This window comes from Arachis stenosperma, chromosome 7 (genome assembly GCF_014773155.1).
Source record: "Arachis stenosperma cultivar V10309 chromosome 7, arast.V10309.gnm1.PFL2, whole genome shotgun sequence".
NCBI classification, from domain to species: domain Eukaryota; kingdom Viridiplantae; phylum Streptophyta; class Magnoliopsida; order Fabales; family Fabaceae; genus Arachis; species Arachis stenosperma.
Window position 1 is genome coordinate 61,071,963 of NC_080383.1, and position 27,480 is coordinate 61,099,442.

Sequence of the window (27,480 nt, forward strand, 5' to 3'; positions counted from 1 at the left end):
ATTATTATTATTATTATTATTATTATTATAGAAAATCAATTATTAGGTTAGTACAATAATTTTACTTGTTTCTATGTTTATATTTTTATTTATTTTAAAAAAGATAGCTTATCTTTACACGTTTTATATCACTCTTATTTCAATATTCTTAAATTCCTTATTGAAATTATATCAATTTTGTTTCCAATAGTATTTAATCCTTTTTTTAGTATTAGAGAAAAATTATAACCAAAGAAAAGGGGCAAAACCCGATCTACTACCATTGTTCTTTATTCGAAATTGTAATAAAGGATTATATTTAAAATAATTTATATTAAACAAATATTCTAATTCTTTTTACTAAATTAAATTAACATTTATAATTATCCTATATATTAGAATATTTTGCACGATTCTTTTACATGTAGAATTCTTAAAATAAAATATTTATATGCAATATATTGCCATAAGAAAAGAAATAATATTATGTTAACATATAGTTTCATTGGTTTTAAAGGGTAAAGAATTTAAATAAATTAACTGAGTATAAAAATTATTAGATTATCCTAAATAAAAAAAAAACAATATTTTTGTCCTTTTATTTTTTATATAAATCGTGAACCTTCTATTGGTTTTAAAAAATTATATAAAACCATGATGACTATTACGATTTATGCACTGATATTTTAAAGTGTTTAAATTCTCTTGATGACCATAAAGTCCAAGCTTAGTTTTACATCAAAAAGTATAAAATATGAGTGATTTTTTCATGATTTACGAATATATAATTCCTATGATTTATGTACATTTACTACAAAATATCTACTACAAATATATAATATTTTGACTTTAAATAAAAAGTAGGTACCCCTGTAAATTTACTATCAATTAACTAAAAAAATACGTCCTATTACATTTAAGACTTACTTTATATTTATATTTTTAAATAGCTAAACTTCACTGCAATTTAAAATAAATAAATTAAAATAGAATATATGCGTAAATAATGTTGAATAAAAAATTGGTTTGTTGATTAATTTTTGTTTGTTTATTTATGTAAAAAAACCCTAACTTATTATATATAATATAGTTTTTCCCCCTCAAATATTAGTAAATATGTATTTTATTTAAAACATTATGTATATCTAAATGCATGAAAAGGTTAAACTTTTTTCTCAAATTTTTAAAGTTTTTTGAATTATTTTATTTATACTTTAAAAAAATAGAAATAAAAAAGTATTATTTGTTTAAGTTTAGAGTAGTTATTTTGTAAAAATTAGAGTTAATTATTTAAAAATATAGAGATAATTATTTAGAAATTAGTGTTAAATATTAGAGATATTTCGGTAATTATTTAAATTAGTGTATTAAATAAGTGTAATTTAAATTATTAGAGAAATTAGTATATTATAGAAAATATGCATGGAACATAAGTTAGTGTAAATTAAATTATTAGAGAAATTAGTCTAGATTTAATATGCTTTTGTTTTTGTATTTTTTAATTTTAATTATTTGGAGTTATGGATATTACTTATTTTATTATTGTGATAAATTTTTGTAGTTTTTATTGTTAATTATTTAGAATTATTGATATTAATTTTTAAAATATATAATGTTTGTAATAGATGTACATAAATGATAGAAATTTTATTAATTTTGGTCTATGACTTTGTAAATTATGGGAATCACTCATGTTTTATGGTTTTTGGTGTAAAACCAAGTTTGGGGTCATGATTTATGGTCGTCAGAAAAATTTAGGCACTGCAAAATATCAATGTATGAATCATGGTAATCATCATAGTTTTATATAATTTTTAAAAATCAGTAACAGACTTATAATTTATAGGATAAAAATATTATTCTTTTTCATTTAAGACAATCTAATAATTTTTATACTCAAATGATTTATTTAAATAATTTACCCAATTTTAAATGTTGGAATCGCCTATAAATAGTTAATATGAAACTCATAAATGTTACCATATATATCAACTATTACAGACTATTTTGACAAGTTCAAATATTGCATTGATTTGAATTTTGATTCCAAATTCGAGGAGTCTAGGAATTAATTTGTATTTATCATCGTAAAAATTTAGTATATATATATATATATATATATATAATTTTAAGTGTATCAAAAATATCAATATTTCAGTTATTTTAACTGTTGATTTTTATTAATATATATTATATATATTTTTTATAATTTAAATCAACGGTTAAAATAACTAAAACATCAGTATTTTCGATACACTTAAAATTTTTCTTATATTATAAAGTTATAAGTGTTAAAATTTGTAGAATTTTGTTAATAAGTATTCTAAAATAATACTTGTTAAGAGTTCGAACTTGTAAGTTTGAATGAAAAACGGGTTTTAACAATTGTCAATTATATTAAATATATGAAATTTATTGAATATATAAATATTTTTAATTTTTAACGAGTATCTTAACAAAATTGGTGAGTAAAATGTCAAAATTGAAAGAAAGTATTGCTAATAAGTTATTAAATACAAAAGTATCTTTCTAGAAAGCAAAAAGTTTAAAATTTTAAATTAATTATTATATATAAAATATATAAGAATAATTAAAAATTTTGAACATAAATAACCTTCCAAATACTTAGTAAAACCTAATATAAGATTATTATAGATAAAGATTGAAGGGAGAAAATAGAAATAATGAAATAGTTAATTGGTTTTTGAAATGTTTGGTAGGTGTTTGTGTTCCCAAAACTTTGGTCCTATCTACCTCGGACCAAGTAAAAGGAGCGGAAAGTGGAGCCCATACAACCAGATAAGCAACATCCCATGTGGCATGTGGCAGTGTTGGATGTGTCACTTTCATCTACGTGGCACTTTTTGACAGCAATACTTGATGGGGTTCCAGCTGTCAAGTTGGTACTAGTGCCCAGCACATCTCACAGTTTCTCAGCTTACAAGTCAGAACCGCTTTTAACTTTTAACATTAAAATAACAATTTTATTTTTAATTTGGATTAGGATTTTTAAGAATGGTTAAGAAAAAGATAAAAAAATATTTTAAATTTTTTATATTTGTTTAAGTGAATATATAAATTCATTATTTAACTAATTTAAATTTTTATTTAGTTAAAAATATCACTTTTGATATAAGTAGTATAATAAATATTTTACATGTTTATTGTACTATGTATTATTAAATTAATAAAAATAATTATTACATAAATTATTATTTAAAAAATATATATAATTATATGATTATGTAAAATGATTTATATTATTAGTATATTTAAATTAAATTTATTAAATTAAAATTATTTTTAATAAATACACGCTAAAAAATGTGTTTGATAAAATTGGTTTTAGTATTTAAAATTACTTTTATATAATGGACATAAATATATAGATATAGATATTCATTAATATATAAAATTATATTAAATTTTTTAATTTTTAAAAATTCAAATTAATTTTAAAAATTATTTTCAAAGTGTTTAAAAAAATGTCTCTAATTTTTCAAAACTAAAGCCATAGATTTTATTTATTTATTTATTTATTGAAAAAATATACCAAATTTGATCTCAATGTGTCTTTGAGGCTTATTTTTTTTTTTTTTATACGAAGATTGTGTGTGTGTTGTGTCTCATTATAGAACTTGGGTGTGTTAAATTTATGTAGGAGAAATTATATTAACCAAATTTTTTGTTAGTGAAAGTTGGCATACAAATTAGATGGATCGATTTGTACGAGAAAAAAATTTTAAAATCTGCATGAAATTAATCGGTAGGTCTGATTTTAGTATTATTAATATTTTTATTTCTAAAAAGAGTAAATTAAACCATTCGATTTATCTTAAAAAAGTTTAAAGTTTAAATGAAAATCGGACCAACTAATTTATATGTCTATATAATAATAATAATAATAATAATAATAATAATAATGTATATTCTAGTTGGTAAATTCTCTTTTTCTTCCCTTAACTTTGGAGAACTTTTTTCTTGTCGTTATATTGTTCTGTGTTTCAAAAGAATTACAGTAAAGTTTATTTTGATGTGACTAAAAAAAATAGATGATAGAGCTGTATTAAAAGTATATTATTATGATCAGATTTTGTTATAAACATCTGAAAGAGTAATATTTGTATGTGAAAATCCGTTAGATATTGTTATTTCATTCACACTCTTATTTGAAGAACTAAACGGTGTGATTATGAGAAAATAGATTCTCAAATGTCAAGGAGAGCATCATGTATTTTATACAGGTATCTTATATCGGTATTTGGTGGGTTTGTTCAATTTCAAACTAAATATATAAACGATGAAGCGAGTATGTAAGAGATGTTTTCAATGTATATTGAAAGTCGCTCTTAAATACCATTCATTGAGTTGTATATTGAGTTCGAACAATCTGAAGTCGATCGAAATATTGAATGGAAAAATTACAATAGTGACAATGAGAAAGAATTTGAAAGTAACTATAAAATCGTTGGTCTAGATGGAGACAAAGATCAAGCTTATGACACTATCAGTGACGGACTCAGAAAATTATAATAGTGGAGACAAAAATAATATATAAAAATAATAAAAAAAGTAATATATGATATTTAAATTTTGGAGTATATATGTTAGTTAGTCAAGTTTTTAATAAATATAATTAACACATTAAAAAATATATTAATTTATATTAAAAGTGTTTTTTCTCATTTCAATCTTCGTTTATTATTAATACCAGTGCTTTGTTAAATATCTCATATCCGTTAAATTATATTTTTATTGAATATTTTTTATATAATATAATACAACAAAAAATTATAATTTAATAATTAAAGAATCTATAAAGAATATAATTCAAATTAAATCATTTAAAATTTTTATGAAAATTATGTGAGAGACAAAAAAAAATAAAAAAATAAAATTTTAAATTAAACAACCACAATTCTCTTTATATATAAGTATAGATAAGATAATGTCTCTTTTTATATTATGCAAATATTCAAATAATTTCTTAGCATTTAATTACAAAATTGATAATTTTTAATATTTATGATAAAAAAATTTTGACAAAAATAATTATTATATGTAAGACTAAAACTAAATTAAATAAAATAATAAAAAATAAATAAGTGATTAATATATATTATATTAAAAAACTACTAAATACTAATAATCTTACTTATATTTAAAAAACTATATTAAAAAACCCAAATGAGCCAAGGGGAGCTCACTTTGACCCAAATCAGCCAAATCAAACTTCGATACCTCAATCCACCAGAACTCATTTTTATATAATTTGAATCAATAGGATTCGAATCAGGTTTCCACGTAATTCGAATTGAGTCAATTCGAATTACTTTCAAGAAATGTTCCAAGGTAATTCGAATCAATAAGAAACGAATTATGCATGCAAAATTCCTTAGTAATTCGAAACGAATAACTTCGAATTATAATAGGGTAGTTCGAATTATATCAATTCGAATTAGCTGGAGAAGGACACACGAGTGAGGTTCGAATCATATTGATTCGAATTAGGTGAAGTTGGTGGCACTAAGTAATTCGAATCTACTTGATTCGAATTACAAGGGTTTCGGCTATATAAGGAGTTCGAACCAAGTTCATTCGAATCACTTTGTCATTCTCATACCCCACCAAATCCCAGAGAAAACGACCAACATTCGGGCCGAGTAAGACAAGAGAGGCATATTTAGGCGATGGGGGACGATCCGGGGAGGCTTTATCGTTTGGATGGAGTTGCTCATATCGCCGGGGTGATCAACGACGAGGTTAGTGGTTTATGATGTTGCGCTGTTGATAGTGTTTTTTGTTAGTGGTTTATGGTAGTGATTGATGAAAGCAGTTTATGATAGTGGTATTTGTTAATGGTTTTTTATAATGGTTTATGTTACTGTTAGTGGTTTAGGATAGTGGTGTAGGCAAGTGGTTTTTGTTAATGGTTTTTTATAGCGGTTTATGTTAGTGTTAGCGGTTTAAGGTAGTGGTTTAGTCCAATGGTTTTTGTTAGTGGTTTTTGTTATTGTTTTTTGTTAGCGGTTTTTGTTAATGGTTTTTGGATAGTGGTTTTAGTGACGGTTAGCGGTTTAAGGTTGTGGTTTATGATAAAGGTGTATGCTAGCGGTTTTTGTTAACGGTTTTACTTGTTAGTGATTGTTGTATTTGTTAATGGTTTTTGCATGTGGTTCATGTTAGCGGTTTGTGTATACAATGTTGGTCGCTTGTTTCATATATGTTGTGTTGCACGATTTCTTTTTTGGTTCTTTATGAAATAAATTGTATATGTTAGTGGTTTGTGGATCTGTTCTAATTATGCGGTTTATCTACTGGCCAGCTTCGTCGTTGCATATTCAGCGTTAGGCGGCAGCAGGGGATGCGTCTTGATGAGAGGTACGTTCCGTACTTGCAGATGGCCGGATTGTACCATCTTGCGAGACTGAACGACAGACGGTTCCGACTAGACGAGCCCCTAGTCAGCGCATTCGTCGAGAGGTGGCGGCCTGAGATGCACACCTTCCACATGCCGTTCGGAGAGTGCACCATCACGTTTCAGGACGTCGCATACCATCTGGGGTTGCCAGTGGACGAACATTACGTCAGTGGTTGCCTGGCAGACTTCCACCTGTACATTGAGGGTGGGAGGCCAGCTTGGCAGTGGTTCCATGAGTTGCTCGGTGTTTTACCTCCCGAGAACCAGGTTCAGAAATTCGCAGTCAACTGCACCTGGTTCCAGGAGACCTTTGGAGAGTGTCCCGACGGGGCTGATGAGGAGACAGTTAGGCGCTTTGCCCGTGCCTATATCATGATGTTATTGGGCACGCAGCTGTTTGCCGACAAATCCGGCAATCGTATACACATCAGATGGCTACCCTATGTTGCTCGGCTTGAGGAGATAGCTGACTACAGTTGGGGGTCGGCGGCACTAGCATGGTTGTACCGGTGTATGTGCTGAGTTGCCAACAGACATGTCGTAAAGTTAGCTGGGCCTTTACAGTTACTGCAGTCTTGGATCTTCTGGAGGTTTCCTTCATTTAGGCCTACTGGGTATGATGCGTTTAGCTGGCCCCTTGCCTCGAAGTACCGTTATTGTTTGTATTATGTATCCTTATTGTATTTATTTTCGATTATGCAAGCAATTTCATGCTTTGTAGAGTGAGTGATGAATGCAGTAGAATGTTTAACCTCTTATGCAGATGGTCTGGTTACAATCTTGGGATTAGCAACAAGGAACCTCAGGTACAGATGGCTCGCCTGAAGATCGACTTGTTACAGCCTCGAGATGTAAGTACGCTGAGCCCATATCTATCTCCAGTCGTTGTTTCATTTTATATTGTCTAACAGAAGTGTTAAATTGTTTTTAATTGGTTTTTTTCAGTTCATATGGATGCCCTATAACGCACTCGACGTCATCCAGGTTGTCCATCCAGAGGTCTTGGAGCCGCGGCATACGATGTTATGGCGGTGTGTGACGTCCCTGATTTATTTTGCGGTGGTCGAGTGGCATCAAGTTGATAGAGTTTTACCGCAGTTTGGCGGCATTCAGCCCCACCGCATCCCGCCCTGAACATCGACTTCTTGATGTCGAAGGACGGGAGAGGAGGTGACCGTTGGTTCCCGGAGCACTTACCTGACTGGCATCTTCACTGGCAGGAGCGTGCGGAGCACATTTTACAGTTCGACATCGTGCCCGACCCCGGTCCCTCGCATGATTTCTTGACATGGTGGCATCAGCACGGAAAGAGGTTCCTGTCGCCGGAGATGTTATTGGAGGATCCGAGAGGTATTTCTATTTCGGATGAGGCGACGCAGAGGGGTGCAGGCCGAGTTCCAGATATGGACCGAGTCGACGATATTCCTGACAGACGTCGTATTGAGAGGAGAGCACGAGTCAGGACATGTCGTAGCCAGCGTGAGTGGAATTGGGTTGATCATGCTATGGATGACGTCGAGGACGCAGTTAGGGGTGGCGGGAGACGACGTGGTCGTGGAGGCCGGAGGAGGGGGGCTGCTGCTAGAGAGGGTGCCCATCAGCCTGGGGTGGATGCAGCTGGAGGAGGTGATGCAGCGGGTGTTGATAGGGCCCATCAGGGGGGGCATGATGGTGAGTGGTATGGATCTGGCATGGGAGATCCCATGAGTCACACTGACGCTGGGCTTGGGGGTGGACCTCTTGGAGATTATTTCGTCGGTGTTCCCGGTGACAATCAGACCCTTCAAGAGAGTACTCCATGGGTGAGTCCGGGCTCCATGTTTCCAGACTTCCTTGTAGTGATGGCATTGTCGCCGAGTTCGGTGGACCGCATTTCCTTGAGGACATCCGGACCATCATGCAGGAGGATGAGGCTGCACGAGGACGGGTTCACACGACAGGGACACAGGCACCGCTAGATGTAGATCTGAACGAGCCTGCCACGGTTCCTCCTGCGCATACTTTTGCCTTGGGTGGGACGCCAGCATTGGCCCAGACTTTGGGGTCACATTCAGTTGCCGGCCCGTCATCATCCAGACCCGTGCATGTCCCGCCCAGGACCCCGGCACAGCCAGTTCCGGAGGACGACGTCGACTCGATTGAGGATGAGGAGCCACTTATACGGAGAGGTTACAGGACACGGGTTCCACGCCGTTGTGGCACGAGGTCGCACCTCTTTAGATGATTTAGGGATAGCGGTGTATGTCGTGTTGTTATGTTTATATTATGTACCTTCTTTGTTGGTAATCAGTATTATGTATGGTTTCCTTAATGTATTTGTTCATCCAGCAGTTACTTTGATGTTATGTTATGTATTATCAGTCATCCCATCAGATGGTGTAGTTTGTTTAAGTAACTTAACTCCATAATTAGAAAGACATTCAAGATACATATGTGGTACAAATTACAACTTTCATCACTTATAAAATACAACTTAGTTCCACGTAGAACAATGGTTGCTAACTGAAATAAAATACATGTGCTGATACTAAAAGAAATAAAAACACACAAACCAACGCTCCTATTAATTCCCAGCTGTCCCGGTGGGTCGTCTGGCTTGCGGACAACTCCGACGAGTGTGTCCTGGCTGCCTGCAGAGGCCACATCTCTTTGGCCGGTTCAGATCAGCATCATCCATGTTGGTGCGAATGCGGGTGGACCTTGGATGACCCTCCTTCGCACGCCTCATGTTCGGATCCGGTATAACGGTAGGTCCGGCATAAGGTGGCCAGAAACCCTCCGGAATGGGAAGTGTAAATCCCATCTGATAGACACCGAAAACGGAACTAAGGCGATAGACCTGGTGGACGTAAGGCTTCCAAGTAAGACATGAATAAGCACAGCATGCCAGTGCGTGAGGACACGGAAAATGAAGTGCTTGGAAGTATCCACAATCACAAGTCTGAGACCCTAGTGAGACCCTATACGTACCAAGTGAGAATGAACCTGTCGGAGTCGTTTCTGCCACCGTGTACTCCGAGTTATCCCTGTCATAAACAGTCACCGTAAAGCACCTGGCTGTCTTCAGGTTGGCCTCGATACACTTTACTAGGTATTGACTGAATTGTTGTCCGGTACCCATCTGAGCCTCGGCCTCCCTCCCCTTACGGACAAATAGCTCAGCCAGCCTTCCGTATGTGGCCTTCACTAGCGAGCAAACAGGGAGGTTCCTTACCCCCTTCAGGATTGAATTGACACACTCAGAAATATTGGTCGTCATGTTTCCGAATCTCCGACCCTCATCACAGTACTGTGTCCACAACGAATACTCAATTCGGTTCGCCCAGTCACACATTGCCGGATTCTCAGAGCGCAGAATGTCAAACCAGTAGTCGAACTCCACTTCAGTCTTCGCATATGCGGCGTTAACAAGAAGCCTCCGGGCATCTTTTCCCTTGAAGTTTAGGGCAAAATTCGCTGCAACGTATCGAATGCAGAACGCCCGGTATGCAGCCGGAGGTAGCCATCCCCCATCGGGAGCCTCGAGCGCTGCCTTGATGTCGTTATGCCGATCTGAAATAACTAACAGACCCGACTGAGGTGTCACGTGCTCACGGAGGTGGGAGAGAAAGAAAGACCATGACTCAGCATTCTCACCCTCAACTAGTGCAAATGCCACGGGGAGTATGTTGGAGTTTCCGTCCTGTGCAATCGCGACTAGCAACGTTCCCCCATACTTGCCATATAGATGGGTGCCGTCAATACTCACCAACGGCTTGCAATGACGGAATGCCTCGATACAAGGGGGGAAAGTTCAGAATAGCCTATGAAAATAAGCCTGAGATTCGTCATGCTGTCCCCCAACTCGAACAGGGCAAGTCCTGAGGACTGCTACAGTGCCAGGCATCATCAGCTGAACTCCTAACACCCACCGAGGGAGCTCATTGTACGACTCATCCCAGTCCCCATAGATGACGGCAACGGCCTTCTGCTTCGCCATCCATACCCTCATGTACGTAGGCCTGAACCCAAAGTGTGCGGCCGTGGCATTTTGAAGCACCTTGATGTTGACGGCGGCATCAGCCCTAACCATCGGCATAATGAATGTCGCTATCACATGGTAGTCCAGACTCCTATGGTCGCTGGAGATGGAGGTGGCAAGACAGGTATGCGGTCTGTTGTACCGCTTCACTTCCCAGATGCCCTTCCGCTGTTGGAGACTCAACCGAATCAACCATGTGCACCCATTCCCAAACTCAGAACACTTTCCCACATACCTGCGGTAGTCAGACTCAATGACCTTGTACTGGACCCCTCGGCGGATGCTGTAAGTCTTCACACTCAACAGCGCCTCATCTTTATCCTGAAATTGTTGGCCAACCTGGAACTACGTCATACCGGCAGACCCTTCCGTATCTCTAGTGCCAAATTCAGAGGCCTGCACAGGATTTTCGTCCTGCCTCATGGCATCCAGGTCCAACGATGAAAAATGGGGTGGGTACTGCTGTGTGCCAGAACTAGTTTCACCTGTAGCCCTTCTCGGATCAGTAGTTCCAAGATCATCGCCGCTGTCATCAGCGATCATATCCGGCTCGACATCATCGTCATCTAGATCATCAAAGAAACCCTCACCAACACCAGCCGGTGTGGGACACTGCACTTCCGTGGGAACATGTTCCCCATATCGAACCTCGTCTCCAAACATTGCCGCTGAGATCAACAGCAAACGATGGGGAGGCAACAGGCTGCATCGGTGGCTCATACACAGGAACGGAAGATGAAGCAACCGCAGGTCTCGAGCTCGAGCCGGCAACCGTGGCTATAGTATTAGCATTCCGGTTCGAACCACCCGAGCTAGATACTACATCAACCAACTTTGCCAACAACTCTGGTGTCCTTACCTCGGAAAACTGCCTGCGACAAAGCATCATAACCTGCAAGTCCTCATCACTCCCAATCGTGAAACAATCATACTTCACGGTATCATGGAGCACCGTGGTTGGGATGCGATAGAAAAACTTCTTAACCCTTTTAACTCCTTCCAGACCAAGCTTCTCCAGCACAGAGCTAACGAGAGCATCGTAGGTGGTTGTTGGCCTCACGATAATACATAGGGGATCCTTATCAGTGAACTTCACGCCGGACCGAGTTTTCCTCTTAATCGACCTTCTGTGATGTACCAGCACTAGAAAACTATCCTCACTAGCCATCTCACCTCTTTGTTGAGAGCAACGTCAGTTCACAGCATATATATAGAGCTCCGGTTCATTGTAATTCGAATCAACTACATTCGCACTATACATATATAATTCGAATCAATTGAATTCGAATTACAATTCGTTACTAATTCGAAGCAATATGTTTCGAATTATGTGCACGTTCAACCTATCTTAGTAATTCGAATTAATATAACTCGAATTACTCTACTCTAATTCGAAACAAGTTATTTCGAACTACTTGGTATTCATGCATGGATGTAATTCGAATTAAGTCACGTCGAACTACATGGGATTTTAATTCGAAACGAGTCAATTCGAATTATATAATAATTTGCTTCTGGTTGAATTGTGTCTACGAATTCAGTTTGGCTGATTTCCGTAAATTTTTCACTCCCATGGCTTAATCACATTTTTTACCCTTAATTTTAGGTAATTAAGTAATTAAATTATTATTATTTTTGTTATTATTTGTTTTAAATATATATAATATAATAATTTTATTATTGTATTAATATTTAATAACAATTTTTTCTTACACACAACTTTCTTTCTTTTTAGTTTAGAGGACAAATGAATTATAACTATAGGGCAATTATCTATATATATATATATATATATATATATATATATATATATATATATATATATATATATTGTTTTTTTATAAATTTAATGGGGATAATTGTCCCCACACACATCAAAGTGGGTCCATTTCTGAGCACTATTGTATAGAAATGGTAAATGCACTAACAAATTAACATCAATTAAAAGAACTATCTTTTATGGGACGCATTAGATTTAATTTTGAAGCAATGCATGTATCAGAATTTCTTAAATATATAAATACATGTACATAATTTAAATATTTGTACAAGAGATTAAAATTTTGTTATTTTTTATATTGTCAATCGATTAATTAGTTATGTGACATATAGAAATATAATTAATTAGCATTTATTTATCTATTTATTTGGTTAAATTTAAGATAATAACCTTATATCATGTATTTATGTATTTTATTTGGTTAAATTTAATTAACATTTATTTATGTATTTATGTATTTATTTGATTAAAATTGAGATGATTACTTGATTAGGAATAAATATATGTATATATTTATATTAATTTAGTGAATATTTATTTATGATGTATAAATTTAATATAAATTCTATTGATTTATTTAAGATTAAATAGATAGATTTCACTTTTAATTTTATTTATTTAAAATTTATTTATTAAATATTTATCGCATGTTGTCGTTGTAGTAGAATTTTTTGTTGTGGCAGATGGTGAATTTGCTATGGGAATAGAATTCAGTTTCAGAAAAGTTGTCTTTATGGCGATAAAAGATTATACTATCCGCAGAAATGTAGACTATCATATGTATGAGTCGGAACCGATGACGTTTTATGCCAATTGTACATATTATGAGTCAGATTGTGATTGGCTGATCAGGGTTAGCATGATCTATAGAAAATATTGGATTATAAGGAGGTATAATGATAGTCATACTTGTACCAGAGCCATCATTTCTCAGGACCATTCGTAGTTAGGTTCTAGCACAATTACAGAAGTAATAAAGTCGTTGGTAGAGGAGGCTGGCCCCTCTATAAAAAGGTGAAATTAGTTATTGTGAAAGTACAATCGAAGTTCAATTACGCTATCATTTATCGCAAAACATGGTTGGTAAAGCAAAAGTTGATGAAAATTTTTTTTGGAAATTGGAAAGAATTGTACGAAACTTTGTCCATATAGTGTGAGATCATGTGTCACAAGGAGTCATCAGCTACTGTTCATTTTAAAATTATGCCTGCATATCAGGGCGATGGCTTGGTTACTAATATCTAGGTATTACATTTGGGGTTATTACCCTTACAATAAAGTATTCAAACATTGCAAATCAGTTGTTCAGATAGATGAGATTCATTTATATGAAAAATATAAGGGTTGTTTATTGGTTAGAGTTAATAATATCGTGTTTATTGCATTTGTAATTGTAGAGTAAAAATATTCTGATGCATGACGCTTTTTTCTTAGTAATAACTTGCGACAACATATACATATGGTGACTTAGGATAGTGTGGTACTTATCTCTGACCGATACGAATTCATCAATTCAGCTATTACTTGGAGCAATGGAACTTAGTCGCTTCCTAAAATTTTTCACATGTTTTATATTAAGCATATAGAGCCAAACTTTTTAAAAAAGTTCAACACATCATACTTGCAAAAATTATATCTGAATAACTCTAATATCACTATAATAAATTAATTAACAAAATTTAAACTAACTAATTATATAACTAAAAATATTAAAAACTATCTGAATAACTCTAATATCACTATAATAAATTTATTATTAATAAATAACTTATTCAAAAAAATTTAAATTTAGTGTTAATAACCATTAATTAACTAAATAATTTATTTACACTAAATTTAATTATTTCTTAACAGCACACGTACATAGACCAATAATATATATTAATTACTTCATTACTATTATTATAATGATAGCAATAATTATTATATCTAAAAATTAAAAAATTTAATTATAATATAATAAATAAATTAATTAAATATCTAAAAATAATTAATTAATTATTAAAATATAAAATATCTAAAAATAATAAAAATAATCTAAATAACTCTAATAATAAATAACTTATTAAAAATACCAAATTTAGTATTGATAATTATTAATTAACTCAATAATTTACACCAAATAAACAAATACATTTTTAACAATTTTATATATCACACTATTAACAATATTAACTATTATTTAATTATTGTAAATAATATTAATTTTTAATATTATTTTTATTATTTTTATTAAATTAAAAAATAATAAAAGTAACTTATATAATTCAAAAGCACAGAGATAATTAATAATGTGAAGTTTTCGACAATTAACTTTCTTTATTTTGAGCCTTCTAGGTATTATAAAAAATTTTGAATTGATGATGGAAATGACTTGATGGTTTGAAATTTATGAACACTTGAAGAAGAGAGGAGAGAATTGTGTTGTGTGGGTGCGATTTCTGGTGAAAGAGATAAGTGAAAGAGAGAGAGAAAGAGTGCCGAGAAATATATCACGGGGTGGGAGTGGAGGCAACTGCATGAACAATACGTGAAATGTGGTATACAAATCGGTCGAATCGTCTGATTACCTCTTTCCGTAATTGGATTATATCTATTTTTTTTATATGACATTACAGTTGCATCAAATACTTTACTCCTCAATAATGCTATAATACATCAATGTTACTCCTATTTTAAAATTAAAAAGTGTCTTAAAGATCTGGGGGAGAAAAAAAAGATATTTTAGAGAGGAGAGAAAAGAGAAATTAAGCAGGCTTAGTGGCTTATCACATTTTTATAATTTTATTTTTAATTAAAATGTTATGTATAGAAAAAGTAGAAGATAATAAATAATAATATCATAATTTATTAGAAATAAAAAATACTTTAAATTTATATTCTCTAAAATTTTTCAATTTAAAATCTTAAAAATAAGAGTTTTGAGAGTTTTGTAGAGTTAATAGAGACTTTTAAACTCTCATTCATTGAAAAATAAAATTCGTAAATAAGATTTAATCTTTTAAAATCAAATTCATAAACATACTTGTAAAAGAAATTCAAATTTTGGGAAGTTATTATTTGAGTGTGACTCTGCTACTTTTTGGTACAAAGAAACTGTACATGAATAACTTGATTCTCAATTGGAGGAAAGAAGTGTACTCACTTACGAATAATTTTTCTCAATTTTTTCCGTCAATATCTGTTATATCTATTTTTCGATCTATATCTGTCATCTCTATTTGCCGATTTATATCTGTTATCTCTATTTGCCAATCTATATCTGTTATATCTATTTTTCGATCCATATCTATCATCTCTATTTGCATATCTATATCTGTTATCTCTATTTGTCGATCTACATCTGTTATCTCTATTTGTCGATCTATATCTGTCATCTCTATTTGCCAATCTATATCTGTTATCCCTATTCGCTGACCTATATCTGTTTTTCTATTTTCAAATCTATATCTATTATCTTTGTTTTCAGATTTATATCAATAATTATCCGAGCTATATCAATCATTATCATTTCTATATCAATCATTATCACTCTTTGTCAAACCTATATCAACTATCATCAGATCTATATCAACTATCTTCCGAACTATGACTATCAACGATCTTCAATCAATTATCCATTCGCGATAAATCTTCAATTCAAAGTTGCATCGTTTACACATGCGCAATCAAACACAATCTTCAATCAATTATCCATTCGCGATAATTCTACAATTCAAAGTCGCATCGTTTACACATGCGCAATTAAACCCAGTCTTCAATTCCGAACTATAACTATAAACAGTCAACAAACTCAATCACATATCATACAAGTACAAATACTTATCCATTTGCGACAACTCTTCAATTCAAAGTCGCATCGTTTACACATGCGCAATCAAACTCAATCATATCACCAAACAACGGTGAACTAACTCAATATTCTTGCCCAACCAATTCACTTTTATCAACATCGTCTCAGCAACTATTCAAATTAACTACTCAGTTCCATGAAAAACCTAACCGTTGCATCTATTAAATCAACGGTTTAAAATTTCATTGGAAAAATCAAAGGCACAATCAATGACAAGACTACTACACTTTTCAATACACGTTAACTTCAAATTACGTCTGAAAATTCAAATTATTCATTATTTTAATAGAGTAAGTTGATCTGGGGGCTCCATACCTATAACTCAAATCGTCGAGTTATAACTAAAAAAAAGCTCAATCTGCTTTATCAAAATATTGTCAGGTTAAGCTTGGGGGCTATGATACGGCCGTTACAAATCCGATGTCATAATTCGGCATTATATACAATAACACGGCATTATGCATCATAACTCGACACTTTACGTTATAATTCGGCGTTATACGTTACAATCAGACATTATCACTTGTTAAAACCTATTAATTGCTCTTCAATTCAGATGATCAATAGAAACGTAACCGACCTATTTTATCTCACCTATAAAGGTATGATATTTTATCTTCAAAGGATACATTGAATTCTCAATACTGACTTAATTTTCGGAGTGCCTTTGCAGGTACATTCCCCCCTTATTCCTTGCTCATGTTCCGCATAATTGGACATCTCCTTGAAGAAAAGTTCGAACTTCTACAAAAGCTCAAAGATCGACACTGAAGATAACAATTCGGCGTCGACTCTCAAGGATCGAACTCTCCCTTCAAGTATCCATACAAGAATAGAATGTATTTGACTATTTTGAGTATTTTCAGAACGAGGAGCAAATAAAGTTATTTCATGACTGATGGAATCTTAGCAATTTTCACGAATTATAGATACTAATAATCATAATATAATTTAGAGAGAGTGAAAAAGTGTGTTTGTAAATTTTTTATTTTTTCTATGACCCCAAAATTATTTTTTGTATAAGTCAGACGAACTAAGAACTATTGATTAAGTATGATAAGTATAGGAAAAATGTATAAATACAAAAAATAAAAAGAAAAAACAAATATTTACAATTCAATAAATCGAATCACAATTTTTAAACTCTTTGAATTTCTATTTTAAACAATATGAAAAATATTTGTCAGTCTATTAAAGAAAATATTCTTCTTCAACCATGAAAGATGAAGGAATATATATATATATAATATAATATATATATAATATCTTGCAACCCGAAGAGGAATATGCTCACACGTTCATGCATCTTTCAAACATATCCTTGTACAATAATCTTTCTGTGCAACACCGTATGATGTTTAATTATTATTATTTTTTTCCTCAAAATTTTTGTGTAAAATGTCTTTAGTATATTTTTTTAAATCGTTTCCAATTTTAATTCTTACACCTAAGTTACACATATAAAAAAAATAAATAATTATTTCATGGTGAGAAATAAAATAGATATTATAAATGGGATCTTATGTTCAATTACTTTTGCCCATTAAAAGGTTACAAACTTAGAATTATTTAATAATATTGGATAAATTTTAGGTCCGATCCATGCCACTTTGCTTTATATTGAATCTGCTAATTTATTTTTTGAAAAATGAGAACTACATTTCATAACTATAACTTTCTTCTATAAGCTCCTCTATTTGGTCAAAATCTTAGAGTCCCATATGTTGCATGCATGGAAATATTTATAAGCAACTCCCCGAATTTTGAAATATATATATATATATATATATATATATATATATATATAGTTGTTGTTAGTTACCCTTAACTATTTTTAACTTTTCAGATAAGCCTTTTTCATATTCAAAGTTTTGGAAATAGATGAAGCGCATTCACTTCTAGATTCATAAATATTAAATACGTTCAAAATTAGTTATGTATTCTGTTATTTGATAAACGGTAATGTTAAAAAAAGAATTTATTTAAAATGATTTTATTTAATAATTTAAATTTATAATCTTATTTATATAATATCTAATATTACTTATTTATGTTAGTAATAATAATTGTCTTCCAAATATTTTGTTGCATAAAATGCCATATAATGTGTTACATACAAAAATTACAAGAATATGAGAGTTAGGAGCTTTTTGCAAATATGTAAAAAGAACTTTTTTTCTCTTGCATTATAAATAATTTTTTTAGGTGAATAAAAATAATAACAGTCGTATTATTGTAAATCATCTTATATTCCTATAACTATAAATCTATATTTTACCACTTTTACTATTATTCTAAAATAAAAAAAATAGACATAAATATGTCAAATCAGTACGCATTTAAAAAAATGGGAAAAAGAAAGAAAACATAAAAAATAAACTTTTAGGGATGGTTAAGCTCTCATCCATGTGTGCTAACTCATATTGGTATGCTAAATCAACTTTAACACAATCGAAGTGTATCACTAAAGTTTCAATTAGTATCTCACTTCATTAAACTTCTGTGATACTCCAATTCATTTGGGAACTTTTAAAATTATTCCATTATATTAAGCTATTTTCTAATTTAAAAAATGAATATCATTCGAGAAGAGAAATTATGTCAAAGAATATTTCTTGACTTAACTATATTCTTCTTCTAGCTAGTAGGTATGACAACTTTCTTTGACTTAAATTATTCTACATAATTAAATTAATTTCTTTTTATAACAAATATAATAAATATTAGAAAACTAGTAAAATTTATAATTTTTAATCAGTATTTAATTATTAATATTTAAAAATGCAGACTAAAAATATATTGCTAGATTATATTACTAGACTAATAATTAAATTTATGGTTAAAAATATTGATAAAAAAAATAAATTTTTTTTATCATTATTGAGCATTATTTCTCAATAAATAATTAAAAACATTTTAAGTATATTATTATTTCAAGTATTTTAATGTTTTTAGTTATTAGTTTTAATTATGTATATATTTTATGATCGAAATTAATGACTAAAAATAATAAAATATTTAAAACTATGATATACTTGAAATTCTTCGAAAATAATTTATTTGTTAAGTTAATTTAATGTATTTAAGAGCATAAGTAATTACACACTAACCACTTCTCAAGTCACAACTTGGAGGTAACAAGGTATAGTGCAGTAATAGAATATCTAGTTCTTGTCCACATCTTGGTAGAAATTTGATTAGCCACAACAACAACCAAATCCAATATATATAGGATTATAGGCGCAAAATCAAACCTCAGTTTTATCCATGAAGGGTTTGTAGAAAAGGCTTAAAGGCTTATTTCATAACAAACATATATACCATTCACCCTCCCCCATCATTAAAAGTTTGAAAATTTATACCAACATGAAGGCGATAAGAAAGAAACAAAAAACAAATACATATGATAAGATAATGTCATCATAATTGAGAGAATGACATTTTATATGTAATTTTTTTAGATATTGAGTCTATTTATTTTCTAGGTAAATATGAATAACAATAAAAATCAATCAATAATAAACCAACATCAATATTTGATGTGTAGGTTTTAGATTTTAAGTGTGTAACACTTCTAAAAAAATATTGGTTAATTATTAGTTGATTTTTATTATTCCTATAACAAAATAGTCATTTCTTCCATGCATTATTAAATGAAAAAGATATATAAAGTTTACATACATGAGTCAATTCTATAATTTAAGATTAAAATATAATTAATTATTATTTTTATTTATTATTTATTATATTTTATTTAAAAAGTTTAAGTGAGTTTAAAAGGTTAATTTTTTTATATAAAAAAATGTTGGTGTTTTTGTTAAAAATAGAATTATTTTGAGAATGAATTTTTTCATTTTTTTAACAATTAAATGAGTAAAATATAATTTTTTATCATTAATTTTATAAGTAAGACAAAAAAAATACGAAAAAAAATTAAAAAATTAAAGATCAAACTTTACTCTTTTAATTATTAAAAAAATTTTAAAGAATATATTTTCAATTATTTTATATAATTATAAGTTGATAAATTTTGTAAATAAAAAATCTAACACATAAAATATGTATTGAACATATATCAATATTTTAGCAACACACAGAATGTGCATTAAACATTTGTCAAGCTGCACAACACACCTTCTGTGTATTGTATTCTATATTTTTTACATATCTATAATATTATAATATATTTTAAATATTAATATTTAGCCAAAATATCATTTCCATATCTATATTAAAATAATTTTTAGAGTTCAGAATGTAGTACGAATTAATTTTCAAGACTAGAGAAGAGAATGTGCTTTCTCTTTCTCTCTCCCTCTCTCAATAAAAAAGTGGTCGTACTTATTTTATTTGAACATATACGATAGCTATTTATTGGATATAGAAAAGAAAATGGAAGGAAAGAAAATAAGAAGAAAGAAAATGAGTGAAAAGAAAATAGGAAAAAAATTAGAGTTATTTGTATGTTGTTTGGATTAAGAGAAAATGGATAAAAAAGATAGAAATTTTTTTTTTTTATTTGAATGGAAAAAAAAGTGAAAAGAAAGAAAATCATAATAATATAAAATTACATTAATACCCTTATATATATTATATATAAATTATAATTTATTAATGATAAAAGGTAAATGTGTAATTTTATTTATATTGGCTCCATTTCTCTTCATTTTCTTCTCATTTGTGGATAAAAAATAATTTAGTGGATCCCACAATTTTTTTTTTCTCTATTTTTTCTTTTCATTCAAACAACAAAAAATTTACTTTTTCATTCATTTTCTTTCTTCCCATTTTTTTCCTTCAAAATCTCTCAATCCAAACAATGTGTAAATGATAAAAAAAAGATAAAATTAAAAGGACCGATTATATTTTAAAAAATATTATATTTACTGCTTTTATGATATTTTTTATGTGTTTTTATTTTAGAATTAAAAATTATTAATAAAAAGTGAGAGAAAATAAAAAATATCTTTTATACTATAAAAATATAAAAAAAAATATACATAAAAAGTAACATAATTATCATTTCTGTTATATATTTCTATCTCTTTGTAGTTAGTCACCATTATATGTCCCACAAAAATTAAGTTGATGAAATGTTTTTATTTTAAATATTATATGCATACAAAAAAATTAATTATTAAATTTATCATTATATATAAATAAATGTATTATTTAACTTATTTTTATATATATTTTATGAAGAGTATTAAAAAATCAGTAGGTCTTATAATTTATAGTTATTAATTAGTTATTATTAATATTTTTAATGATATAAAATTATATTTAATAATATAAAATTATTTATTTTTTTTGTTGATTAAGTATTAGTCAAATCTTAATAATAATACTGTTTTTTTAGATTTTTTTATATTTTATATTTTAATATGTATTTTATACTAATGACTGATTTGGTAATTAATTTTTAATATACAGATATGATAGTCGATTTTTTGTTATTTAAAATAAGAAAAAGGCTAAGAACAGGAAGGAAGGGTGGAACCAAATTTTCAATCTTTCATAATCATGAGTGCAAATACTGCCTAATGAACTAACTATTAACTAACCCACCCCACTTTATAATTAAAAATAATAATAATGAAAACTAAGCAAGCCTCTTTAAACTAAGGGTCTGAAAAGAAGTATAAAATGTTGTCGAAACTCACATCCCACAATTTTCCCTTTCCGCATCCCCACACACTCAATTGTCTTCCCGCCGACCGTACTCCCCCGTCTCTCTAACATTCCTTTTTTTTTTTTTTTTTTTTTTTGTTAAGTAGGAAAAAGTCTGAATTACCCTCTTTCACAAACAAGATGAACAGAAACAAAGAAAAGTAGCTTCTTTTAAGAGACAACAAAATACAGAGGCTAGCCTGCCTCTGTTTTCATATTCTGCTTTTTCAATGGCAAAGTCAAAGAACAATGCGAAGAAGTTGTGTTACATCTCAGTTCCTTCTCAGATTATAAACTCAATATCATCTTCTTCGTTGCAATCCCTTATTGATTCCCCCAAGAAATCCTCAAGAAACAACAACAACAGATTCTTCCTCTTCTTCTTCTCTTTCTTCAGCATAGGTTCAACATTCTGCAGAAGACCAAGGCTATTGTTTCTCACTCTCTTCCTTATTAGTCTCATTAGCATGTTCAAGTTCGGCTTCACCCCGTTTTCAACATACCCATGTCCCTTAACAACAACAACATCATCACAAAAATCACACCTCTCACTCCAGAGTCTTCATCCAAATTCAAACTTTGGTGTTATCCTGCAGAGACGAGAAGAAGAAGAAGCACAAGCGCAAGTGCCTATTGGTGATGGTGATGGTGGTGAGTTTTGGAAGCAACCGGATGGGTTGGGATACAAGCCATGTTTGAGTTTCTCAAGAGATTATAGAAGAGCGAGTGAAGGGATTATGAAGAACAGAAGAAAGTATCTTATGGTGGTGGTTTCTGGTGGAATGAATCAACAAAGGAACCAGATTGTTGATGCTGTTGTTATTGCTAGGATTCTGGGTGCTGCTTTGGTTGTTCCCATTTTGCAAGTTAATGTGATTTGGGGTGATGAAAGGTATCTATCTACATAGGAATGAATTATTGATTAAATATTGTTCCCTGTTATAGCATTTATTTTGACCATTGATGCGCAGTGAATTCGGTGATATATTTGATTTGGAGCACTTCAAGAGCGTGCTCTCCGACGACGTGAGAGTGGTTTCGGCGCTGCCGTCGACACATTTGATGACGAGGCCGGTGGAAGGAAGCCCTCCGCCTCATGTTACTCCCACTTGGATCCGTGCCAGATATCACAGAAAGGTAAACACTCTTTTACTTGTTTACCACACCATACGCCTGTTAATTTATATCATTACACCCCTTAGTTGTTCCTTCCCTGCCAATTTGCCTTTAATTAATTATTATTATTATTATTTTTTTATCTTTCTAAGAAAGAAAGAATAAGTGTGTTTGTCGAACAAGAGTTGTATGGGTATAGTATTTTTTTTTAAATAAATTTCATTTAATTTTATCTTTAACATTTACATTTTATTCAATCTTGTTCTTAATATTTTCGATTTATATCAAAGTTATTTTTGGATATTTTCAAAGATGGAATTAATGTTCAGGCATAATTTGACATAAATGGAACATGTTAGAGGCAAAATTGAATAAAATTAAATATTAAGCATATTTTTTTATTTTCCTGTACTGAATAAATATATTCTTGTAATATATTCAGCTCACCAGAGAAGGTGTTCTGCTTTTACGTGGCTTGGATTCAAGACTTGCGAAGGATCTTCCTCCAGATCTTCAGAAACTTAGGTGCAAGGTATAGTAAAATCTTTTCTTTTCTTTTCTAAATTTCTGAATATGGAAGAGTAAAACTTTTTTTAAAAGAAGAAATAAAATTGTCCAGGTTGCTTTTCATGCATTGAGGTTTGCGAAGGCAGTTGAGGAGCTCGGCGAGAAGATTGCAGAGCGAATGGCGAGCAAGGGGCCATACCTTGCTCTTCATCTCCGGATGGAAAAGGATGTCTGGGTGAGGACTGGATGCCTTCCTGGATTGGCTCCTGAGTTTGATGAAATTGTAAACAACGAGAGGATACAGCGGCCGGAGCTCTTGACTGCCAAATCAAACATGACTTACCATGAAAGGAAGATGGCTGGCCTTTGTCCCTTGAATGCCATGGAAGTTACCAGGTACATAGTTGGATGATAGTACTAAGTAAAACTTCAATTCAGTATATGAAATTTTAAGGTATTATTTCGTTTTAGTCCCTTAAAATTTAAAGTATCAATTTAGTTTTGAAATTATTTTAGTCTGTAAAGTCATATTTGTTAGTCGTGTACACTAAAATTAACTACTAATCAACATGTGTTTATAAATACATGGTGACAGATTTTTAGTGTACATGTACTGAGAAATTATAACTTGAGTAATCAAACTGATTTTCTACTGCATATTTTCATTTTGATTTTTAGGCTGCTGAAGGGTCTAGGAGCTCCAAGAAATGCTAGAATTTATTGGGCTGGAGGAGAACCATTGGGTGGAAAAGAAGCATTGCTTCCATTAATCCAAGAGTTTCCTCATTTTTACAACAAGGAAGATCTTGCTAATCCGGCAGAACTAGAACCATTTGCAAACAAAGCTTCTCTCATGGCTGCAATTGATTACATAGTTTCTGAGAAGAGTGATGTTTTCATGCCTTCTCATGGAGGAAATATGGGGCATGCAATTCAGGTATGCTTATCAAGCTAGGCTTTGAAATTGTTACATTTTTTTTAGAACTTGAAATCAGGAAAAGTACATCTCACAATTTGAAACAAATTTCTCTCTAGGAAAAACATGAACACTATTTTTAGTAAATTCTTGAAGAAATTCTATTAGTCTTTCAACAATCAATGCTTGAAGACAAACGTGATTGAATGACTCTGTAAAATGCATGTTATTATTACCAGGGTCACCGAGCATATGCAGGACACAAGAAATACATAACACCAAACAAAAGACACATGTTACCATATTTTCTTAATTCTTCCCTCTCTGAAGAAGAGTTCAATAGAATCATGAAGGAATTGCACCAAGATTCATTAGGGCAACCAGAACTGAGGACTATAAAAGCTGGTAGGGATGTAACCAAGTACCCTATCCCAGAGTGTATGTGCAATAATGACTCCCATTAGCACCAAAGAGCCTATCCTATCAACAACGGAAGTGAAACCGATTAGATCGGCGGTCCGGTCCAGTCCGGTCCGGTTCAAGGTTTATAACACTGAAGAAGTGGGTTAGCAGAATGTTTTTGAATTCCTGAAAATTTTACACTAAAAACTTATCTTGGAATGATTTTTCAATATAAGACCTTCAGGAATGTGAAAGCATTTCACTAACTATATGTCGCCGAGGAAACTGCTATAGTATTCAAAACAAACACTTGTTTTGAATACTATGTGCCATTTTCAAGCACACCTCTACTTGCAGGTGTATTCACATTATTATCCCTTAAATATGCTAAATTTGTATGTGAGGCAAAGTAGATTATTGTTATGGTCGAAAATTTTTTACATCTTCTTGAAACATATTTAATACATCTTCTAACAATTACAATAACTCATTTTTATTATTATAAATGAAAAATGAGTAATTGTGATTGTTTTCTGAGTAAGCATTAAATGAATGTGGGATGTATGTAAAATTTTTCGGTCATATTAACTTAATAATACACAACACATATCATTCTTTGATTTTGTTTTAATTTCTTAAAAAGAGATTGTATAGGATACATCTCCTCCTCTATGTAATTCTTTGAACTACTCCTACATAATGAGATTTGTATAAATTATATAGTTTTTATATTCTTACCATTTTATCTTAACACCCACTTAAGGCAATCACTAGAAGAAGCACATTATGAACTTGAATTATTGATGTTGGTATGAAATGTTGTGAATATTTTGATGAAAACTTAACACAAAGCTGACATGTACAGTACAGCTTGTTTTGTTGCCTTTATGAGTAAAGTGTTTCACTTAATTAATATACACTAAAGCTGCTTCATGTTAGTACATACTACTAGCAATAGAAAGTTACACAGGACCACTTCAATTGCCAATGTATTACATTGTTTAAAGTTTTGGCGTCATATTTTTCTTCTGCCACATTGTTATGCTGAGTTGTAATCTTCACTTCAGTGAATACTGCCAATTATTCAGAGCACATACTCAAACATTGCCTAACTTTTTATTAGAAAAATCCACCCAATTAACCCAAACTTTATTAGCAAATAATACCCTTTATATTTTAGAATCATAGTAGTGCACTGCAATTGCTCTCTATATATTTGTTATATTCAATTAGATGTGTCCCTTGCAGCAAAGTATAAAATCCTCATTGTCTTTCAATGTTTTGGATTAGAATCTAGAATCAAATTGACTAGGTTTAAGGTTACTGAACAATCCATTTTAGCTAAAAAAATGATAGTTGCACAATTTTTTAGTTACGCATTTTATTTTTTAAGGGGAAAAAAACAAACTTTAATGTTTACATCTATGTGAAAAATTGTCTTTTTCTTTACTAAAAATGTGTATAAAAAGTTAGGTAGACAATAACTTTTGTAAACAATGTGAACAATGAATTCTAAAATTAACCCAATAAAGTAAAACACACTCTATTCCTAAATTATCTCCTAAACCCTAACATTAGAATAACCATCCATACACATAGTGAATTGAACATCCAACCATTGTTAACTGTGCATGAGTAAATCGAATAAAAAAGAATAACCATCCAACTAAGAATAATTAATATAGTCATTTGTATACCTATTGAATTAAACATCCGATATATCCATTGTTCACATTATTTAGTATTCTTATTGTCTCTCTATACTTTTCCAAAAAAAATAGTATAAATATGGCTTTTTTTAAAGAAATTCTAAAACTAGTTTCATCAAAATTTTGATTATTTTATAAAATTATAAAAAATGTAGATATTTGTACATAGAAAAAAAGAATGAAAAAAACACACCCTTAAAAGCAATTTAGAATGAAAACTTTTAATTTTATTCATGGGGTATGATTTGGGCTCTATTTAAAACCATCCTCCTATGAACAAGGACATGTGATTAGCTTTAAAATCCTCATACAATTAAAACAAGTCAAACAACATTAGGGCCTACTCAGATTTTGGATTTTCTACTTGTCAACTTTTTTCTGCCAGCATCATCTATAATTGGTTAAGTTTGAAAGCAGTGAAGCTGCCGTGTGTAATAATGGTACCTTCTTAAATGATTTTGAATGATTTCGTTTTAACAGCATGTGCTTGCAGCTCTTCAACAAAAACACATGAAAACTATAAATTATTCACTGCGATTTTGCTGCTCTGCATGCATTCACCAATCAGCATTTGGATGAATACAATGTTATAGTCCTATAAATTTTGTATGATTATCATAAATACCTTGTTCAAGTTTCAAAATTTGTATAGACCAATTGCTAAAGGGTAATGCTAGGAAGAGAAGAGCTTAAGATATCTTATTTAACATAGTATTTATAATTATATATTTGTTATATTTTGTCATAAAATTATTTTTTTAATTCTCCCAAAAATTTGGTTGAATTTTTTTAGGCTTTCTTGCTTTTTTTTAATTAATTTTATGTTAAATTTATTTTTTTTGAATCAGTAAAAATCAAATTTTAAAATTTAAGTTTTATATAGAAATTTTAATATTATGTTCTAAAATTATATCTTCTAAAAATTTAAATTGATATGAGAAGGTACATAAATGATTATATTTTTAATATATCTAATTTTATCCAATTATTTAGCGATAATTAAGAAACGTAAAATAAAATAACTTTAAATGATTTTGATTGTTTTTATTATCTTTCAAATATTTTTGTTAGTAAAAAATACTACAATTTCAAATGGTCTAGAAATG

The 27,480-nt window shown here is 30.8% G+C and overlaps 3 protein-coding genes across 3 annotated transcripts; 2 read left to right on the top strand and 1 right to left on the bottom strand.

Moving 5' to 3' along the window:
- The first annotated feature begins 5,669 nt into the window (after window positions 1-5,669).
- LOC130939837 (protein MAIN-LIKE 1-like) lies at window positions 5,670-7,534 on the top strand. The gene is made up of 4 exons (XM_057867903.1): window positions 5,670-5,741; window positions 6,305-6,909; window positions 7,164-7,251; window positions 7,346-7,534. The coding sequence occupies exons 1-4, from the start codon at window positions 5,670-5,672 to the stop codon at window positions 7,532-7,534; spliced, it is 954 nt and encodes a 317-aa protein (XP_057723886.1).
- A 1,429-nt stretch (window positions 7,535-8,963) lies between these two features.
- LOC130939838 (uncharacterized) lies at window positions 8,964-11,589 on the bottom strand. Its single transcript, XM_057867905.1, has 4 exons — window positions 11,083-11,589; window positions 10,824-11,033; window positions 10,218-10,742; window positions 8,964-10,172 (listed from the first exon to the last, which is right to left on the bottom strand). The coding sequence occupies exons 1-4, from the start codon at window positions 11,587-11,589 to the stop codon at window positions 8,964-8,966; spliced, it is 2,451 nt and encodes an 816-aa protein (XP_057723888.1).
- Window positions 11,590-21,828: 10,239 nt separating this feature from the next.
- Window positions 21,829-25,383, top strand: LOC130942129 (O-fucosyltransferase 20-like). The gene is made up of 6 exons (XM_057870827.1): window positions 21,829-22,616; window positions 22,696-22,861; window positions 23,283-23,372; window positions 23,460-23,743; window positions 24,026-24,284; window positions 24,503-25,383. The coding sequence occupies exons 1-6, from the start codon at window positions 21,955-21,957 to the stop codon at window positions 24,725-24,727; spliced, it is 1,686 nt and encodes a 561-aa protein (XP_057726810.1). The 5' UTR covers window positions 21,829-21,954; the 3' UTR covers window positions 24,728-25,383.
- The last annotated feature ends 2,097 nt before the right edge of the window (window positions 25,384-27,480 follow it).

Excerpts from the sequence above, each read along its gene's own strand:
- LOC130939838 (XM_057867905.1), bottom strand. The coding sequence starts at position 11,589 with ATGGCTAGTGAGGATAGTTTTCTAGTGCTGGTACATCACAGAAGGTCG. Across the intron at positions 11,034-11,082 it reads CTGTTGATCTCAGCGGCAAT|TGTCCCACACCGGCTGGTGT; the intron begins GTTTGGAGACGA and ends ACGGAAGTGCAG. Across the intron at positions 10,173-10,217 it reads GACAGCATGACGAATCTCAG|GCATTCCGTCATTGCAAGCC; the intron begins GCTTATTTTCAT and ends CCTTGTATCGAG.
- LOC130939837 (XM_057867903.1), top strand. The coding sequence starts at position 5,670 with ATGGGGGACGATCCGGGGAGGCTTTATCGTTTGGATGGAGTTGCTCAT. Across the intron at positions 5,742-6,304 it reads CCGGGGTGATCAACGACGAG|CTTCGTCGTTGCATATTCAG; the intron begins GTTAGTGGTTTA and ends TCTACTGGCCAG. Across the intron at positions 6,910-7,163 it reads GCACTAGCATGGTTGTACCG|ATGGTCTGGTTACAATCTTG; the intron begins GTGTATGTGCTG and ends CCTCTTATGCAG.
- LOC130942129 (XM_057870827.1), top strand. The coding sequence starts at position 21,955 with ATGGCAAAGTCAAAGAACAATGCGAAGAAGTTGTGTTACATCTCAGTT. Across the intron at positions 23,373-23,459 it reads TTCAGAAACTTAGGTGCAAG|GTTGCTTTTCATGCATTGAG; the intron begins GTATAGTAAAAT and ends AAAATTGTCCAG. Across the intron at positions 23,744-24,025 it reads AATGCCATGGAAGTTACCAG|GCTGCTGAAGGGTCTAGGAG; the intron begins GTACATAGTTGG and ends TTTGATTTTTAG.